The sequence below is a fragment of the Triturus cristatus genome, chromosome 10, assembly GCF_964204655.1.
Source record: "Triturus cristatus chromosome 10, aTriCri1.1, whole genome shotgun sequence".
In the NCBI taxonomy this organism is placed as follows: Eukaryota; Metazoa; Chordata; class Amphibia; order Caudata; family Salamandridae; genus Triturus; species Triturus cristatus.
The window spans coordinates 1224513256-1224534677 of record NC_140593.1 but is presented as its reverse complement, the minus strand read 5'-3'; the positions used below and the strand labels follow the sequence as shown (position 1 = coordinate 1224534677).

General features: G+C 45.6%; 1 protein-coding gene across 1 annotated transcript in view; it reads right to left on the bottom strand.

The window, feature by feature from the left end:
* IDH3G (isocitrate dehydrogenase (NAD(+)) 3 non-catalytic subunit gamma) overlaps positions 1-21191 on the bottom strand; it is a 40178-nt gene extending 18987 nt beyond the window's left edge. The window contains exons 1-6 of the mRNA XM_085629780.1: positions 21036-21191; positions 9721-9774; positions 4752-4849; positions 4035-4150; positions 3851-3911; positions 3032-3164 (exon numbers count right to left, since the gene is read on the bottom strand). Coding sequence (XP_085485906.1) covers positions 3032-3164; positions 3851-3911; positions 4035-4150; positions 4752-4849; positions 9721-9774; positions 21036-21131 — 558 coding nt within the window. The 5' untranslated portion in view covers positions 21132-21191. The remainder of the gene's footprint in view (positions 1-3031; positions 3165-3850; positions 3912-4034; positions 4151-4751; positions 4850-9720; positions 9775-21035) is intronic.
* Positions 21192-21422: the final 231 nt, after the last annotated feature.

Sequence of the window (21422 nt, the reverse complement as noted above, 5' to 3'; positions counted from 1 at the left end):
CTGGGCTATGGATTCTGTGCCCCTCTTTCATTCTCTGTACCCCCTGGTGTCTAGTCTGGGCTATGGATTCTGTGTCCTTAACCCCTGGACTCTGTGCTGTGGATTCTGTGCCACGCTTTTATCTTCTGTACCCCCTGGTGTCTACTCTGTGCTGTGGATTGTGTGCCCCTCTCTCATTCTCTCTACCCCTGTTGTCTACTCTAGGCTGTGAATTCTGTGCCCCTCTTTCATTCTCTGTACCCCCTGGTGTCTAGTCTGGGCTATGGATTCTGTGCCCCTCTTTCATTCTCTGTAACCCCTGGTGTCTACTCTGGGCTATTGATTCTGTGCCCCTCTTTCATTCTCTGTAACCCCTGGTGTCTACTCTGGGCTATGGATTCTGTGCCCCCTCTCTCATTCTCTGTCCCCCTGGGGGTCTACTCAGGGCTGGGGATTCCGTGCCCCTCTATCATTCTCTGCACCCAGTGGTGTCTACTCTGTGCTGTAGATTCTCTCATTCTCTGTACCCCTGCTGTCTACTATAGACTGTGGATTCTGTGCCCCTCTCCCATTCTCTGTACTCCCTTGTGTCTAGTCTGGGCTATGGATTCTGTGCCCCTCTTTCATTCTCTGTACCCCCTGGTGTCTACTCTGCGCAGTGGATTATGTATCCTTCTTTCATTCCCTGCACCCCCTGGTGTCTACTCTGGGCTGTGGATTCGGTGCCCCTCTTTCACCTTCTGTACCCCCTGGTGTCTACTCTGTGCTGTGTATTCTGTGTCACCCTCTTTCTCTGTACCTCCTGGTGCCTACTCTGTGCAGTGGATTCTGTGCCCCACTCTCATTCTCTGTCCCCCTGGGGGTCTACTCAGGGCTGGGGATTCCGTGTCCCTCTCTCATTCTCTGCACCCCGTGGTGTCTACTCTGTGCTGTGGATTCTCTCATTCTCTGTACCCCTGTTGTCTACTATAGACTGTGGATCCTGGGTCCCTCTTTCATTCTCTGTACCCCCTGGTGTCTACTCTGTGCAGTGGATTCTGTGCCCCTCTCTTATTCTCTGTACCCCCTGGTGTCTACTCTGGGCTGTGGATTCTGGGTCCCTCTTTCATTCTCTGTACCCCCTGGTGTCTACTCTGTGCTGTGGATTCTGAGCCCCTCTCTCATTCTCTGTACTCCCTTGTGTCTACTATGGGCTGTGGATTATGTGTCCCTCTTTCATTCTCTGTACCCCCTGGTGTCTACTCTGTGCTGTGGATTCTGGGTCCCTCTCTCATTCTCTGTACTCCCTTGTGTCTACTATGGGCTGTGGATTATGGGTCCCTCTTTCATTCTCTGTACCCCCTGGTGTCTACTCTGTGCTGTGGATTCTGGGTCCCTCTCTCATTCTCTGTACCCCCTAGTGCCTACTCTGTGTTGTGGATTCTGGGTCCCTCTTTCACCTTCTGTACCCCCTGGTGTCTAATCTAGGCTGTGGATTTTGTGTCCCTCATTCATTCTCTGTACCCCCTGGTGTCTACTGTGGGCTGTACATTCTGTTTCCATCTCTCATTCTCTGTACCCCCTGGTGTCTACTCTGGGCTGTGGATTCTGGCCCCCCTTTCATTCTCTGTACCCCCTGGTACCCAATCTGGGCTGTGGATTCTGTGTCCGTCTCTCATTCTCTGTAGCCCCTGGTGTCTACTCTGGGCTGTGGATTCTGTGCCTCTTTCATCTTCTAAACCCCTGGCGTCTATTCTGTGCTGTGGATTCTGGGTCCCTCTTTCACCTTCTGGACCCCCTGGCGTCTACTCTGTGCTGTGGATACTGTGTCCCTCATTCATTCTCTGTACCCCCTGGTGTCTGCTGTGGATTCTGGGTCCCCCTTTCATTCTCTGTACCCCCTGGTGCACACTCTGGGCTGTGGATTCTGTGCCCCTCTTTCACCTTCTGTACCCCTTGGTGTCTACTCTGTGCTGTGGATTCTGTGCCCAATGTAGAAAAAACAGTATGGAGGAACAAATAAAACGAAATTATTTGCAAAAGGACACTTTTAATTATCCTTTCGTGTGTATATAAATTCACATCTCATTTTTCATTTTTTTGCTGAGCGTATAAAACAAACATATATTTACAAGACACAACCTATGTACATTAAACGAAAATACGCTACTGTCCAAAAACAAATTTTCCATTATGGATCCACCTTTCAATAGTGTGGACATCCAAGAGGGCATATACATTGCATAGGAAAAACAATATCTCCACAAATTCAAAAGCAATGCAAAGTTCATAAGTCCCAACACATTCCAATTTTTTAGGGGCCCTCTGTGAAACCAAAATGTCGACGCGGTCGTGTTTCAGCCAATCAATTCCTTTTGGCCTCTTCAGGACAAGGAAAGCAGCAGCAATCTCAAGTCGAAAAATCCGCTCAGCGAATCAATTGTACTGGAAAGGAGAGGATAGTAGGAGTCCAACCCATCTATTTCCAATTCTTAATCTGGTGGCAACGGAGCCCCCTGTCCGTGTTCTAAATTTTCAAAGGGAGCCGTCCGGCGTGGTAACTTACTTTTCTACCATCTCTTGAGCAAATATATCGCGTTCATCCGTGTAAACTTTCACGCAGAGCGTGTGAAGTGTTTGTTGTATACGCTCAGCAAAAAAATGAAAAATGAGATGTGAATTTATATACACACGAAAGGATAATTAAAAGTGTCCTTTTGCAAATAATTTCGTTTTATTTGTTCCTCCATACTGTTTTTTCTACATTGTGCTTTCCTTACCCAGGTATGGGAGGGTGATTGATGGGTATACCCCCAATTTTTGGAATCGTGGATTCTGTGCCCCTCTCATTTGCTGTGCCCCCTGGTGTCTACTATGGGCCTCTGAGGTCAGGTCCCCGACACCCTCACTCTGAATTGTGATCCCTGAAAGCTCCACTGTGCTCTGACCCTTGTGCTTCCTGCTCACCGGTGTGACCCCATATGTGGTACCCTCTGACCCGTGCCCGTAGCTGCATAATCTTACCCCTGTGCCCTCCACTATAGAGTCCCCCTTGTAATTGGGGTGCCTTTACCTCGTGCTCCAGGCTGCTGTACTCTCCCTCTGTATTCTCTCGCACAATCAGAATGTCGATGTTCTTGTGTCGGGTCTGCACCCCAGGCAGACTCTGGCAGTGAATCACGTTGGCATACAGGTCCAGACTGGTCCTGGTGGCACAAAAAACCCATGGTGAAGAAGCATGGAAAACATGAATACCTACATCTTGTTTCGTGGATGACAGTGCTTCCGGGCAGCAGTGACTGCAAAGGAAGGCAGCAGAGAACACAAAGACCCTTCTACGGGGGAGGAGGGGATTAGAACTGAACATAGGTCGGCGCTCATTCAGGAGTGAATAGAGAGGACATAGCAGCGATAAACCCTCGTTCAGGAGAGGGCAGGAGAACAGCTACCACCACAGACGAGCACCACTGGCAGCGATACAGCAGGATAGGCCTGATCAGGAACCAGTCAACTTACCACAGGCAGACCCTCTAGGAGATGTGAGAAGGTGCGCGAATGCCAAGGGCAAGAATGGAACCAAGGAGGGGGCCATTCCTAATATTTTACAGACAGTTCGTCCTCCGTAGAGGATCGCTAGAGATAAGGCCTCCTCCAGGTCTCGCACTAGAATGTACTGGAGGTTAGACTGAGGTCTGGGGGATTTTTATGCCAAAGGGTGCCCAGCAGTGCCCTCTCCCGCATTCACTCCAGGTGAGAAGGCAAGGCCACCCACCCTGCCCTCATCACTGAAGAAAGTCAAGGCGAAAGAAACCATGACCCCAGGCAAGGCGTCCGCACCAGAATCCTAGACACCCACCAATACAACACACACAGAAGCCAAGCTACCACTCACCGGAGAAGGTTGTTCCGGGATCTGTGTGATGGAGGCATATTGTGATTGGTTTCAATATTTCCTGCAAATTAACACAGAATGTAGGTTAAATGCACAGACACATCCGGGGACGGTACATGAAGGGTGCTAGGTAAGCAGCATACAAGCCAGATAGAGGAAAGGTTTTTGTAACGCACAAGCTTACCTTTCAGAGCCACTCTGTTCCTTCGAATCGCCATGATGGCAGTCTGGATATCATCCTCGTTAGTGGCGGTGGAGTCCACATTCACTACCTCGAAATCCACAGGGACGCAGCAATGTCTGAGGATGAAGATTTGGACACTGAAGAGAGATGCACAGACTCAAGCAGCTACACACTCTAAATCGCTCCCCACAGCACTCCACATCCAATCTGACTCTTGGGATCCATTGAAGTCTTGAAACCCAGCCCTCTGTGCCACAGATGTCCCTGACCTGGTCTGACAATGGGCTTTTGTTTCTTCTCTACAGAGCTATAAACATGTGATGGCTCTGTGCTGAAGAAATTGATTTAAAAACAACTTATTTGGATCCCCACATGAGCTATTTATCAATTTACATACTCAGCACAAGCTATTATTCTCTGACCCCACTTCAGTGTCATTGCCCAGACAGAATGGAGACAATTCACAGAGATCTTCCTCGCACTTCCTAGATATGAGACTCCTTGTTCAACCTGATACCCTAGAGACCTTTTGCAGGGCACAAAAACCACACAAAGCGACTTCTGCTAACCACTCCTTTCTACAATGTCTCTTCAAATGTCAAATTACAGATGATTGTTTGGCTAGAGGTTAGCATCCCGGATTCCAGAGGAGCCCCTTCCTTTAGTGCAGTTGGCACCACCACTGCACACAGAGCATTTCACACTTGACGCAGGTACCTGAAAACCTCAACTACATGTCGCATCAGCTCCGGCCCGATGCCATCTCCAGGGATCATGGTTACGGTGTGTCGGCCACCATACTTGGCCGGAGGAGGCTGAGGAGGAAGAATAATACAGATATATATTTTAAAAGAGGTTTCCTTTTCTCTGGTAGGCTGTCCAGATTTGTGGAGGCAGAATGCCGGTTTCTCCCTAAAAACCATGATACTATCACTTAATCAGACTCCAAGAGGTGCTAGCCATGCACTTTGTTGATCGCATCCACCATGCGCAGAGGAACCAGTATTAAAAAAGAAGAAATTAGTACAATGACAACAAGGCAAAAGAATACTCCAATATATGAGACCCACTGACAACCAAAATCACATGAGCAGAACTCCCGCATACTTTGCCTCTCAATTTTCAGCTGCACAGAAAGTCACATCCCCACCTTTCTGACCCCTTTGCTTGATGCCTGAAGTGAACAAACCCCTCCCCAGTTATTCTCTGCGTGAAAACCTATTGACACCTGTTGGGAACAGACAGGAGTCAAACAAAGTTAAGTGGCATTTACCTCCAACATTCTTAATGTACAGACACGTCTTTAATTCCACCTCACAGGCAGCCTAGTAGCACTTTGTACGGCTGTGGAGGGGAGGTGCATAGGGGCCTGAAGAATGTGCTAGACACACACATGCCCTCAATGCATGTTGGTTAGAGAGGAATCATTGTAAGATTGCCACTCTGGCCAATTTGGAATAACACAAGTGGTCTGATGATCCTGCACCCACGATTACCCACTACAGAATCAACGGGCGCGGGTCTAGGGGTGCGGAAGCACACCAGGAAATGCACAGAACTTTCCACGGACAGTTTCCATTTGCTCCAAGCAGGGAAAAATATCAGTGTAAAGGCAGCAGAGAAAGAAAAAGAGGTGTCTGACCCGATAACTCAGTGCGTCACCGGTATTTCCCCATTCTGGGGCCTGCAACTCACAATGGCAGGAAGGTGACGCTGCGATACAGCCCGGAACCGTTAATTCCAGCCCCAGTGTCACCCCACAAACCTCATTTTTGTCAACCTCGTAATGAGGGCATTAGCTGTTTACTTCAGCTCCTTTCAGATATTTGTAAGTACATAAATATGAGGAAAAAGTCAAAGAGTTCCGTAAAGTACATTGTGCTTCAACTAAAACCTTCAGATTTGGACCATCAGAAGTAATCCTAAAATGTCAGAGGTCCTGCCCATTCGCTGAGCCAAGACTGGAAGTCTTGCTGTCATCATGGGCTGCTTTGCTGAGAAGCTGCTCTTCTTCGTTAGCCCACACGTTGGGACCCTTCTACTTTGTGTGGATAGGGGCATCCCCCTCTTCCTGTGGGTGTGTGCATGGACAGGACGAGGGCAGAGAGACAGGAAGAGGACGGAGGAGGCGGCGGCTGGCCATGTTCAGTATGAAAAATTCGACATGATCAAAAAGATCAACAGAGACCACGGGAGTTTTTAAATTGAATTTAAGAATTGCCCTGATGAAGTCCCTGTAAGGAATGTAACTTGTTGGCCGGGTCTCTCAGTGCTATTGAAAATTGGATATTTAATAAAAAGATCCTTATGTGAAATAGACACCAACGTTTGGTGATTAATTAAACGGAAATGAAGGACGTGGTATGAAAAAATAGAAGTAATTGAGAAAGTGATTACAGCTACAAGGGGATGGAATTTGGAATGTTCACTGTGAGCAAGGATACATTATTACCCTCCTACAAATGAGAGACACATTTATAGTAAAGTTTATTTTTTTTCTGCCATTTTGCTAAGTGTCTATCTCGTGCATTTCACAGACTCCGCGCTGCTGGGTCCAGCCTCTGCTTTCCTGAAGTAATGAGTAACGTCCTATAAAAGTGTTGAAGTGAGAGCAGTAGGTCAGGTGCCTGCATAGGTGACTACGGTCTGAGCCGGGAGTTCGGCAGAGGAGATTCATCGGTCTATGCTCAACTAGTGGTTCGTGTACTTTTGAAAAGGTCAGTTTGACGATTCATTTTACATAATGCTCAAAGACTATGCCAAGCAGAGGTCTGACCACGGATCTCATGAAGCGTCTGTTGCTCGTTTCTCTGAAGTGCTGCTGGAGGGCATTCTTTTCACTGACTGGGCACCACGAAGGTGTTGGAGTTACTTCTGTTTGGCACTTGTTTTGAGATCGTAGAGCAGAGACATGCCAGGGATTTATTGAGGGTCACCCCAAGAACCACTGATCTTGCACTGTGAGACTGGGTGATGGGCCATCTTTAAGGGACTCACAGTGTCACCGCTTTGAGGAGGGAGAGGGACTGGGTGACGGACCATCCAACTTCAACCACAGTCCATCAGCCAGGATAAGATGGATGTTGGCGCTGATGAGAGAAATGAGCTGCAAAGTGACATTGGTAGCAATCGAGGCGGCTTCTGCCAACATAATACAAGAGCAGAATTCAGGGTAAAATAAGACAAGGAATTTTTTTTCCAGCAATGAGCAAGAGCCCAAAAGAAACTGCCTCTCCATGAAACCCCAGACATGTGAAGAAGATTTCAAAGCTGGCAGCAAGTGGTCAACTGAGTGAGTGTCTGGTAGCAGTCAGGGGAGATGAGAGGTAGAAACAATGGTGTAATGTACACTTCATGTACTTCCTAAGGAGTGAAAGAGGAGTTTTGAATTCAGAGGCAATAGTGGTCACCTCTCTGTGTCTGTCATGTTGTTCCCTCAGGTTTGCCGCCAAGGCTGGATGGACCAGGGAACCGAGGATGAAGCAGACTGTGCACACTGAGTGAGAAGGAGGGACACACACAAAAGCACACACGTGCTTGCCTTTTGTACGCTGCTTGATGTCCTCAACCTGCTGTTTTTGAAGCTGAATTAGAAGAAGCACATGTGTGACGGGCCGCTACGCCAGGAAAAGAAAACCAAGGAGAAGTAAAAACCTGCGGCCTCGTTTTAAAAAGTGGAACATAGGAGCTGGTGGGCTGCAACACACTGTTCATGACAAATGTATCAATCAATGCTCCCTTTGACATGTTCAGAGATGGTTTACACACATACTGAAGCACCTGGAAAGGTTTGTTAACAATAGTTGTAAAAGAAAGAGGTATCACTAAGCGAGTTGATCCACAGACATGATACAGAACACAGCAGTTCACTGCTGTGGTTCACACACACAACACAAACCAGAGCAACAGCGACGTCATTCTTTAACGAAGCTGCATTACAGGCACATTACACAGTTATCTCGGTGTCGTGGGATTGCCGAGGTCATGAGTGAGAATAGTAATTCATTGAGGAATGGCTTGAGGGAGGCAGGCCTGCATCGGTGAAAACATCACATTTCGGCTGACGAATTCAGTAGTGGTTTCTGTTCTCTTTAAAGCTGAAATTCTAATTTATACGTGCAACAAATGGGCACCACAAAGTCAAGGAGCTCACTCTGAACTGTTCAGTGAAAAAAGCCTGGGGATTGCTCAAGAGAAGCATATTGATGAATTACAACAGGTTTTGTGGTTTACGTCTGTCCTTGTTATTATTGTGTTTGTCACCTTTACATTATGGCATGGGGAATTAGTGACTAGGATGGGTTCAGTCCCATTCTTTTAACCAACTGCTTGTTACTCAAAACAGCAAACCAACCTACTTACTACTGAGTTAAGACTATGTGAATGTTGCATGTATCTGGCAATAATTTGACTTTTTAGTCATATATAGAAAATTGACTTTTTAGTCAAATCTGGGAGTTTTGGTTGCAAACTTACATGAAAACCTTGTTGCCAGTTTGTTTAGGCTAAGAAGACCTGAAATGTGTTTTAGCACAGCACTGGGGATTCTGGCTTGGTGCATAATTTTGGGACCTTACGCTTAGTGGTATGCGCAGACTAGCCCCTGGAAGGAACATGTCCACTGTAAGAGCAAATCCCCACTTGTACAAGCACTGTGGTTTACACCCCCTCTACCCTCTCATACAACCTCCCCCTCACCCCCCAAAAAGAGAAAAAAGTGGCACTTACAATGACTTGTTGCTGATTTTCACAGGTACAAAAAGAAACAAGAAACAAATACATGTTAGAAGAGTCTGACCATCAACTTGTGCACAATCCATTTCATTTAAAAAAGTATAGAATTTAACTTGCAAAAAACTGTGCACAGCTCGCTCCAGATGCTTTCCCTGTACACATGTGCATCCATGTGCACTTTGAGGATTGTTTTGGTGTGCTCACCATGTTCAACAAGACACCTGTAACTTTTAGTCTGATTTGGGAGGAGTCCCAAAGTTTTGATGTGTGACTTTGTTTTGGTATTCTGCCTAGATTCAGGCAGGTATCTTGCAGATTGTTTCCACAGATAGAATTGATAGACGCTATGGGAATGCACCATCTCTTGGAAGGCTGGGGCTGCGGCTCGTCGGAGAAGGAATTGTAGGTTGATAGATTCACATTTGATTTACAAAAGTGATAACTATGAAACAAACTGATTATGTTCAAACCTGCTCATCCATCTGTGCATTGTGAAAGTTAATTTACCTTCACTTTATGTTATGTATCAAGTATGAACGTAAATGATATAATTGGATGTAGTTTTAATGTTTACTTGCACCATGCTCACAGATATGACAAAGTAGATGATGTGTTTCAACCAAGTCGTTGGTAGTAAAGCCAGACTGCATCAGGTTGATGGAAGACTTGTTTTCTCTATTGTCAAAGAGTGATGTTTACAAACTAAAATCACATTAAATCAAGCTAAACCTAAACAATGCAGTGGAAAGCTTTCTTCAGGCACAAACACACCACAGACCCCAACAGCAGAGGTGCTGAACTCAATTAAAGGGCAAAGATGAAGCTGGTGATTTCTAAGTACGCTTCGCAGTCACGCTAGCCATTACTCAGTGCCTAGAGATGTGCATTCGTGCAGCGCGCTCTACTAGTATTCTCTCTTTCTCCCACTATCTTAAGCTGTAAGGAGGATCACAATTGCACTCACCGACGAGTAGGTCCGCCTGTTGATGGAGCTGGCCCCCAGTCCCTGAAAAGAAAGGCCACAGCTGAGTCACAGAGAGACAGACACAGACATAGACATATGGTTCACTACTAAACCCATCCCCAATGTCTAAGCACATGGGCCCAATGGAGGCCATTGCATACTGTCATTGTGAGAGTTATTAAATGATTCCATGCCAAAGGGTCACCTTGTTTGCACTGCTGAACTTCCAAACCAATTTAACACACCAGAAAACAATGACTTGTAAAAGGAAGTCACAGGAGTCCAACTGTTGCGTCTCAGTGGAATGGAGGCATCTAGTTGCCACACAGAGATTCGCTACCCAGGGTAACAAATTACTTATTTTCAGAACACACAAACTGTATACTATAAGATGGTCCACTGCTGCCCAACCTTGGGCCATGATTTTTTTTTCACATATAAGGAAAACGATTTTTTTTTCTTGTGTTTTATATGTTAGCTTCTTCACCCCTTACTTTTCCGAAAGTTAAACACTACCCAACCCCAAACACTATCCTTTCTTTGCACAACGTATGTGCAATATGTATGTGCAACAGGCTGCAAGGGGGACAATTTTTATATCAATTTGACATTCGCCAGCACAAGAACCATCTGCATAAACATATCAACCTGTTCATGTAAAACAGGCAAGGCCTGAATAAAGTGTGCACAGAAACGAGCAAAAAGTAACTGTTTTCTCTCTCAAAAGGTGTGGGTACAATAAGGGGGAGAGATACACTTCTTCTAAAAGGAGGCTTAATGTAGGTATGAGGCAATGTGTATTTTCAAAAAAGGGGTGTGGCACCAGAATGAGGTGTATATTCCATGAATAAAAGGGAGCGTGTTTAAAAACATACACGCTTAATCATAAATTGGCATTACCTGGGAGTAAGGGATGCCATTTGGTTTAATCAAAACCTCCTCCTTGTTTTAATATAGTTGCCAAGTGTCCTCATGTCGTGTATGGCCACTTCAAACACTCCTGGCCTTTTAACCAATAGAACGTTGCATTGTGGGAACTGTAGTATGTGTTTGCCATGGTTATACTTCTACTGAATTCAGCTCAAACTTGGAGAGATAATATTTGACATGTTACACCTGCACCAGAACTCTCATGAGTCCTATTTTCATACGTGAAAGCACCTTCCTGTGCAGGATTTTCATTTTCATGCTGGTGCTTGTCCTATTTATCATATTATAAATGCAGGAAACATGTAATGGATATTAAAGAAATACTTGGACTGGACAACATTTTAAATTCTTACTCTTCAAAACAAGGACCATGAACAAAACAATTAATTTAACATGTTTGACCTGCATCTAGAAACTACACCAGAGCTCCCCTTTACAGAACTTGGCTCAGCAAAGACTTTGCACCCACATGCCACAAAGCCACCCCACCAACATTTTGTAACATTAGCAAGAACCATATTAGCAAGAACCATATTAGAGGAGGCTCAGAGGTCATCCCCCAAAAAACCAGTAAAAATAACACATCAAAAACCTCACCATGGACAGCTGTGAATCCATGATGATGTCACCCCCCAACTATCAATTACTCCTTCCCCTTAATATGTAGACCACCACACAGCAATGTAAACGATAAAGATATCTTACTAGATACGGTGACCAAGGTCCATCACATCCACTTCACCTTATAGGAGACCCTAACATATGGTTTGACAAGAGGAATCTAAATACAATCAGCGCCATCACAACCGACCTTGAGACCTTGAACTGCCAACAAATTGTTTCTGGCCCAAGTCACTCTGATGGACACACTCCGCTTATCATATTTGTTCCCCTGGAGAGTCTCAGTGACAGACAGCTCCCCAGTAAGCTGGAGCAACCACAACATTACCTCTAGGTTAAACAACAGCACTTCAAAGACACCAACAGCAAATGCCAATACAGACAATTGAAATAATTAAGCCTCCAAAAACAAACTCCTGTCTGCAAATAATGCCAATAAACATGTGACCACAAGAGATACATACCTTCTACAACTGGAGCTCAACTGTATTTGATAAACAGATGCCAATAAAGCCTACGTTCAGGGTTATCCACAAAAAGATCACATAGATTAATTACATCATTAACAAAAAATGAAAAACGACTCAACATACAACGCAAATGGAGAACATCAAGCGATGAAAACGAAAAAACTCTAATCCACAATAACAGAATCACAAAAGACAACCCAACTTCACACGCTTAACTGAAGCTGAATGACTTCCTAAGAAACTCCACAAGATTCATGCAGAATTCCGCAATCGAGAGTTCCAAAACAAAGCACAGAAATGAATCATACAAATTCTGTGACAACATTTCCAGGGACTTGATTAGAAAGATCGAAAATTACCTTAAGGAAAACACAGACAACACAAGATACAAACAGCATAAAAACATATGAAAATAATCTTCCACCACCACATACTTTCAATACATGCTCAGAAAATGATTCCTAGACATGATCACTGTGAGCAGACCCATCAGGACCACCTTCAGACCCAGCACTTCCAAAAATCATTAAAGATATCCTTCGCACTTCCTCTGCAGGGGAAGCAGATAGATGCTTACTCAACAACTCAATCGAACTAGGTTCATTCCCACCTGAGAGGAAAACCTCCTACATTAGACCACTCCTCAACCATCTGGCCCAGCAAACTATAGGCCTATGTCAAATGAACGATTCTTAAGAAAAATATTTGAAAGATCAGTGTTTATTCAACTTTAAAAAAAATACAGACCAAAATTACTTAATGTTAAACCATAATATCTATTTGTGGTGATCAGAAAAGAGTGGCCGCCCTACTGCTTCTGGATTTATCAGCTGTATTTGACACTGTCCACCATCACACATTCCTCCAAAAACGTCATTACGTTGATCTACATTAAAAAGTTCTAAACTGGGTTGCTTCTTACCTCAAAGACAAAGTGGAGTTTACCTACCACCGTACAGATACGCTCCTTACACCCTCTGGGGTCAATTCTATCCCCTCTTTTACTCAACATCCTCACCTGTTACAACTATACACATGGCATGCAAACCATCTATAAAATGGATGGCCAGGAAGACCTCTACAATCAAAACTTGACTGCCTCTGTGCAATAAACATATGGATGAGGGATAACCACCGAAAGACCAACACCCAAAAACCCAAACTCTTGACCTGCGGACAGTGGCAAAAACACAAACCTACTACAGTGTGGCCCAATGAACTAGGGCTATGAACGTTGTATACGTTAGTGGAGCACTCCTTTTCTAAACACAAATACTACATGTTAATCCAACAAACTCTAGCGTGCTATATTGAGAGGGGTGATGTCTAGCAAGTCTCAAAATCATCAAAACCACACATTCAACTACATGTACTTGTTCCAATGTGCACAATTTGCAAAAACAAAGGCTTACAATCTTTTACTTTCTATACATCATTGAACGTGTAGACATTATTGCGATATACTTAAGAAATGGAGCTGCTGTTTTTTAAATTCTCAGATTGTTATAGTTCCACCACGAACCAGAGTTGCGGCATTCAAACTTCTCTGAGTACGTTTTGTAGGATCACAATGAACAGATTACAAGCATGAACGGAGAGAGGTGTTATTTAACATCTTACACTCACAGAGTTTACGTATTTCCAAGCACACAAGGTGTGGAATATGGGGACTAACAACCTGTTGGGTACAACTGAGACATCGGATGATGCATTTTAAATCGAATGAGATTACTTGATAACTTCATCACTACCATCATGCATGATATTTAATTGTTGGAATTGCACGGAGTAGAAGTGCTCTCATAGAAGGATGATGAAAGGTTCACCCTGCACATTGTTTTAATTTCTTACAGATTGGCCCCTGACGAAGGGACACATGTCCCGAAATGCATTGGGCATGGAAGAAAGAATATTTGTATGTTAAAAGCTGGAATACAAAATCTGTGATGTGAACAGATGTATAAACATACATGTAAAAAATATATTATGGATTCTGTATAGGTTTCATGAAGACTTCAAGTAATAATCCCTTATTCAAACACAAATTATTTTTAAAAGAAAGTAAAAGATTGTAAGCATTTGTTGTGTACATTGGGACAAATACATGTACTTGAATGTATAGTTCCAAAGAACTAGGCGCCAGAGATGTACGTAGAACTGTCGCAAATTGTGACTGGTATTTTTGCAATCAAAGTTTTATTTGCAAACTGACCTATGAATTAATAGTTCGGTTCGCAAAAAAAAAATGCATATGATATATAGTTGGTTTCCATTTAACCTACCTCATGAATATTAATGAGGTAGGTCGTAAATTGCAACCCACTAGGAATCGCCGCCATCACAGGGATGGTGGCCTACTGAGGTCGGCAGACCACCATGTCTGTGATTCCTTTTAAATAAAGCAACTTATTTTTTAGTAGTGCAACCCGTTTTCCTATGGGGAAAACGGTTTGCACAAAAAACAAGCATTGGCATAGCCAATAGGTCTCGCCTTTGGGACCTTATAAGTGTTTAGCCATGCAACAGTTGATGTTCTTGCACCAAGGATATTGTGCTGGATAACTAAACACTTATAAGGTTCCAAAGGCGAGACCTATTGGCTATGCCAATGCTTGTTTTGGTTGCCAGTGTGGCCCCTTCACCTGAGAACTGTTTACCAGCAAGACGTCTTAGAAGGCACTATGCTTACCAGATGGATCATGTACCTGGAAGCCTGCCCCTCACAACGCTTGCCTAACAGAAGACTCACTGGAGAGAAGGCGTGCTTACCTAGCCGGGTGCAAGAATGACTGCATGAAAATTAGCTTACTTGTCAGGCCCACTTATTAGAAAACATCCTTACCAGAATGTGTGCTAATTAGAAGGCTGGCTTTATCGAAGGCTTGCTAAACAACAGGATCAATAATCAAAAGACCTGCGTTCCTACTTGCCCGAGGACTTGAGCACCTGAAGGCTTGCTTACCTGGTCGCACACTTACCTGGAGGCACATTTACATGAACCTGCGCTTACCCCAGTGATTATTATGAGGCAGTATACTTAGCACGTATAAGATGCGGGCAGGACACACGTGTGTGCAGTGGAAACATAGTTACCTTACTTACCCAGTGGACTATTTAGTTTGGCTGCATGTTTACCTACCGGAATAAACGCCTGTTGGCGCCTTCTGGTGAAGGCCTTGGTGCCAAAAGCTGCACTAGCAATTAGAGAGGACAGCTTTAGCATGGTCTTGGTGTTGTTCCTGCTGCCCGGCAAGATGAACCGCCGGAATGGCGCAGCACCATGCGTGACCTGCCCGATGTCGAGGGCTTGCAGTTAGCACCCACTACCACTCGCCCACCGCCACCGCACAGCCCAGCCCATCATCAGCATCATGTGTGCTTCAACACGTCCAGCCATCACTAACGTGTCCGGCAGCAGAAACCCGGAACACAAAGGATGATTGAAGCCCACTCTAGGCGCGGCTGATCATAATCAAGCTGAGTGGGCCCACGAGGAAAAGGCACAACACAAGAAACATACAAACTTGAGAAATAAATAAATAATTGGATACACAAGCCACAGATGTTGATGTGAGCACCCGGACAGCAGCTGCAGCACCCCCAGGAAGCTCCCCAGGAAGGCCCGATTCGCCCGCAGGGAGCTCCTCGCCGCCTGCGGGGGCGGGTGGGCAGGCGGGGGCGTTGGAGGAGGTGAGTAGGGTGGAGGGGGCATAGCAGGCATCGAGAAGTCAGGCTCCTGCGACAGACAGCGCTGCCCACCTAGGACCGTCTAAGGAAACTGACAGCCCAGCGAAGTTCTTCTGAAGAAAGAGCACTGTCCGAGCCACAAGTTTCTGAGAAGAGAGCGCGCGCCAACACCACCAAATCTGGACACGAGCGAGTTGCCTATGCAAACAGCCAAAGTGACAGTGGGCATGCGTGTGAGAAAGTGCCATCTTTCGTGCATGGTATACCGCCACTTTTTGCTGAATTGCTGATGTACTTTGACTGAGTGTGCCCTGGGCTCCTGCCAATCAGGTGCCCAGTGCCCGTGTTCCTTCCCTAAAACTGTGTTGAAGCCTAAACCCAATTGGCATCTCTGGCCACATGTCAGCCCCTGGTAAATGATACCCTAGGTACCCAGGGTCTTGTGACCAGAGAAGACCCCTAAGGGCTGCAGCACTTATTGTGCCACCCTTAGGGGCCCTGTACCCTGACACACACACACTGCCTTTGCAGGCTGAGTGTCTTGGTGCAGAACTAAACAGAGAGTCAACATGGCACACATCCCTGTGTGCCATGACCATAACACACACTGCCCTGGCATACCTCAGGCAACCCTCTAGCTGGGTGCCCTATGCCAGTGGTGTGGGCACAGGTGCATGAGCCCTGTGCCCCTACAGTACCCTGGTCCATTCCTGGGCACTAAGTGCAGTGCTGCCATTAAGAGTATATGGTGCTGGGAGGTCGTCAACACAAACTCCACAGCACCATGATGGCTACACTGAAGACTGAGAAGTTTGGTATCAAACTTCTCAGCACATTAAACCCACACTGATGCCAGTGTGGGATTTAATGTAAGATGCACGACAGAGGGCAACTTAGAGTTGCCCCCTGAACCTAACCTACAATCCATGTCCTGTCTGAGGGGCTGCCTAGGCTGCCACACAGCAGACATGTTGCTGGACCGCTGGGTAGAGAGCCATACGCTCTCCTGGGCCTGCAACAATGCACATTCTGGGTGAGGTGCTAACTCTCCTCCCCCAGGATGGGCAAGGGGAAGCTTCAAAGGCCTGCCGCCTTTTGTGAGCCTCCCCAGGCCACTTGCTGTACTCAGAAACTGTACCCCACCGGTTGTGACCCCCACTCTGGCGGGAAGACTGGCGGGAAACCCCAAGGAAGGAAAGGGGGTGTGCCAGCCTCTGCCAACCCCACCCCTCAGGTGGGGGAGACGAGGTGAAGCACATCCCCAGGCTCTCGCCATCTTGAAGATGGGGATCCCTGCCCAATCAGGACTAGGCTACTGCCTCCCTCCCACAGGAGAGTGGCAGGATAGGGGGTGTACCCACCCCAGGGAAGGGACCCATTGGTCCCTGCCCTTTACCTACCTGTAACACCCCTAAATGTAGTATTTAATCGGCACCCTGAACCTTCCATCCTCAGATCCAGATTCTGAAACAAGCAAGAAGATCAAGAAACAAGAAGACCTGCCGTGCAGCTGCTAACAAGAGGGAGACACCAACTGATTTGGCCCCAGCCCGACAGGCCTGTCGACCCTCGAACCTGCTCCTGCTAAACCCCGGTGTCTCCAGTGGTCTAGAACCGCAAAAACCCTGGAGGACCCGACTGCCTTGTGACGCTAACCAACTGGGACTCCAACGAGCAGTAACCGCGACTCCTGCACCCGCCAAGCCTGGCCTGTGCCGGAGTGGACAAAGACCACGAGGACTTCCCCTCCGGCGACTGTGACCCCGAATCCAGCACCCAAGGACCCACCTAGATGCTCCTGATGACGCCTGCAGCCTCTGAACCAGGGAACCCTCCAACCGCGACCAGCTGAGGGTAAGATTTCCCGATGCGAAAAGACACCCTTGCACCCGGTGCCCTGTGGCCCCCTGTGCCCCGCTCCTGGGTGCCTACCTATACTACAACTACCCAACTTACCTCTCGAAGAGGTGGTTGCACGTGAAGAATCTCCGTCCCCGAGCTTGCAGCCTTTGTTCATCACGGAGCTTCTCCATTGAAATCCATTGAGCGCCCAACGGCTCAAAAGCACCCTGCACCCAGCCGCCTGAGTGCCCCCGGAAGTGCAACACCTACTCTCATCTACTTCCCCACTTTCCCTGAGTAAGTGACCAGGAGCCAAGCTCCCACAGCCGCGTGGCCTGCTAGCCAGCAGCCACCAACCAAGGGCCCCCTGCCTCCCATAGGATAACATTGGGCTTAACTCTCTCTGCACCCGGCTAACCCTGTGCCGCTGAGAGTGTAACAACTGTACCTACCCGACCCTGGGAGAGCCCAGAGTCTATGCCCAGACCCTTAACTCTGCCAGTCGAGTACTTACCTAAAAGCCGATAACTCACTTTTCTTCCATAGGGTAACATTGACAGGTTTCACTTGGAAATTCTTCTAAGTGTCGAGTTTTTAAACTTTAGAATATTCACTAAAAATCAGCCGATCAACGAAAACGAATTTACTCACCTGCTATCAGCAGAGATCCCAGTGCTGGATCTTGGGGCCCAGCACTGACCCTGCAAAGTAATTACAACCGTACTTACCGCTAACTTGATTTTCCTCCATAGGATAACATTGCCTGGTTTTTGCCAGAAATTCGAAGTGTCGATTTTTGAAACTTACAAATATTCCTTAAAAATCGCTTGTCTAACAAAAACGATTTCTTTCAACTGTTTACAGGAGATGCACCAGTGCTGGATCCAGGATCCAACACTGAGTTAGAAAAAGTAATGATAACCCCACTTACCTGCTATGTGAATTTCCTCCCATAGGATAACACTGGTGATTCTATGTGAAAAAGTTTGTGTCAACTTTTAAAATACAATAATATTCCTTAAAAATCATTCCTGTAACCAAAATGTATTTACTTACCTGTTTCCAGGAACTGTCTCAGGACTGAATCTAGGATCCAGCACTGAAGTTAGAAAAGTAATCCTAAAAGTAATCCACTGCATTTACTTAGAAATTCCCTTTGAGCTCAATGTTAAATTGTGTTTGAATTCTGTTGCCCATTGCAACAACTGTAACTATTACATTCAAAAGTCTATTGCCTATAGAAAAGTATTTAACTAAAGCCTCTCATTCTGAGAAAGTATATTTTGATACCTATTGTTGGTTCTAAAATAAAACAAATATATATTTTTATACAAAACCATTGACCTAGAGTTCAGTTCTTGAGTGTGTGAGACCATTTGCTGACCGTGTACAACAAATGCTTTACACTGTCCTCTGATACTGCCTTACTGCTCGACCAAGCTACCACTTTAGAGAGTAAGGTTATATCTAACTTTAGCCTCTGCCAAACCCCTGGGGACTGTGGACTCTGTGCACACTGTACCTATTTGGGAACAGTATATGCAGAGCCACTTTCTTACAATGCGCACTAAATTTCCAATCACGGGCCAGCATTTGCCAGAAACCTTACACTCCCACGTCACGGCAAACCAAGATGGCGTCGGCCTGTCCAGATGGGCCGTCCTAAAAGTGGACAAGGCGGTAACCCAAAAGCCCGGTTTTCAATAACGCGCCAGCGTTTATCATAAATTATGACGCGTGCCAGTTGAAAACAGGGGCGGGGATTAAAGTTCCTTCCGAAACTATATTGATTCCAAAAGGCCCTCGCATGGCGAGTGCAGCACATGCGCGCTGCTAATGCCAGGAGAGACCTGAAAAGGTGCTTACGTTAATAAAAATACAATAAAAAGTATAACTAACATTTTTTAAGAGTAGGCCATAACCCATTTTTATTTCAACATTCTCAAGAGAAAGGGGTCCTGAGGGAACCCTTTCCCGTTTACTGAAAAGTAGTGGCAAGGCATTTACAGTCTGTAAAACAATTATGTTGTTGCAAACAAAATTCGGTCGCAAAACATTAATCCATACTACTGCGAATTACTATTTGGAATAGACGCCCTAAGCATGCCTGTTTCAAACACCGATTTGGTATTTAGTCGCAAACCCAAACATGTAAACTGAATCGCTATTTGGGTTTCATACATTCCAAAAGGTCTTTTTGCAGTCACAAACTGCCTGATTCTGAAAACTGAGCCATATGCAACCTAAAAACAGGCTTTGTACATCCTGCCCTAGATGCCCCTCCAACATCATCAACAGAAGTCAGAAACCTAGATGTAACCATTGTGTTAGATCTATCCTTGATACGACATGTCCAACAAGGTCACAAAGAGTGCCTTATACACAATGAAAACATAGCGTTGCATCGTCCCATACCTTGGACATAAAAAAAAACGACCGGCCACTCAAAATTTCCTAATCTATACGTTTGACTATACCAACAGCCTAAACTTCGGAGAGCCAAGATTCATCACATGCAAAATAAATGCTGCTACAAGACGCCTTCGCTAGTAGCCAAAATTCAAAACATCCAGGAACATATACAAATCAGAAGACAGTTTATAACAGTTATTTCCATAAATTACATGCCTATCACTCACACATCTTCATACACCACACTGCTAAACGCTGCGCCCCGTAATATGAAACTCGTACCTCTGTGGTCATCACACAAGACCTGGAAATAGGGTAAAAAAACAAAGACAACACCCTTCCAACCACACACTCTAGCTTGCTGCTTATGTACATAAGCGCTTCAATGCCCCACAAAGGGGTGGTAGGCGCTATATAAATGCTGCAATGCAATACATCATTCATGAAACGTTGAAGCTTTAAACTTGTGCTGTACCTAATCGAACTTGTAACGTCCACACACCACTTTGATGCCAGAGAGACACCATTACAGCCTATAGCATTTCAAATTATTCAAAAGTGGATACAAATTTAAGGTTACCAGGTGATGATGTCATGCCATCAAGAACACTAGGCTCCGGTCCTAGGTGTTCCTTTCCGGTGTTTTGGTTAATTGGTTTATTTGAAATTAACGTAAAACTACAATTTCCAGAAAGCACCAAATTGATAACTAAAAGCCTAAAACTGGAAAATATTGCCCAGCATGACATGGAGTCACCTGATAACGTGATACAGTGCTTCATATATAACGTATGGATTAAAAAATGGGCTCAAAATACCATCATGAAAACTGCTGTTTCCTACAGAAACAGCCGAGAGTTTACACATAACATGGGATCTCACATGACAACATTGCTCGGCCTTGCAAAGTTTCCAAGGTCCAAGTGTGATGTGCTGTTCCAGTCCAGGCTTTTTTCTTTGAATTCTGTGACTTGTACTCTTGTTTATTTCATTATAAAAGTCCCCCAAAATTCAAAAGCAAAAAAAAAACAAAAAAAAAAACTAGGCAACAGCCCTTTACATATACACACACACCTGGGAAACTTGGGGGGTATGCGCACAATAAAATACCACCCTCAGTCCAACATAACCTCCTTTGTCCCATCCCATCTGCTTCAGCTACAAGTCCTATAGGGGAGGAGCACTACTATAAGTGACATGGGCCACAGGTTTGAAGTGCTTTCTGGGAGTTGCAGTCTCTGGTAGTGCCCTAGCAATGCCTGCGTTCAACGGCCGCCCTTTCCATCGCAGTCCCCTAGGGGGTCTCCGGTGGGGTTCCCAGACGCTGGCGATGTACGGTACCTGCAAGGGCTGTCCGAGGCCGCGCTGCAGCGGCTGCAGGAGCCGAACCGCGTTGAAGGAGATGCGACCAGCCATGATGGGTCCCTGCACAACCATTGCAGTGTACAAGGGCAGGTGACTCTGCGCATGCGCACACAGTGAGCAAAGGCTTCGGTCTGCCGCCATTTCTAATTGGGATGGCCCCGCTCTTCTTGTACAGTAAAAATAGTAAAATATTCATTTTGGATTTGGATTTTCTACGCCTGTGTCCGCCCTAAAGGTGAGATGGGCGCCATCTTAGATTGGGCTTGTAAGAAAGCCACACTGGAAAATATTTTTAAATTAGAGGTTCATTCAATAACACCATGCACTTCATTGAGATTACCTTAAAGCATACATGTCAATATT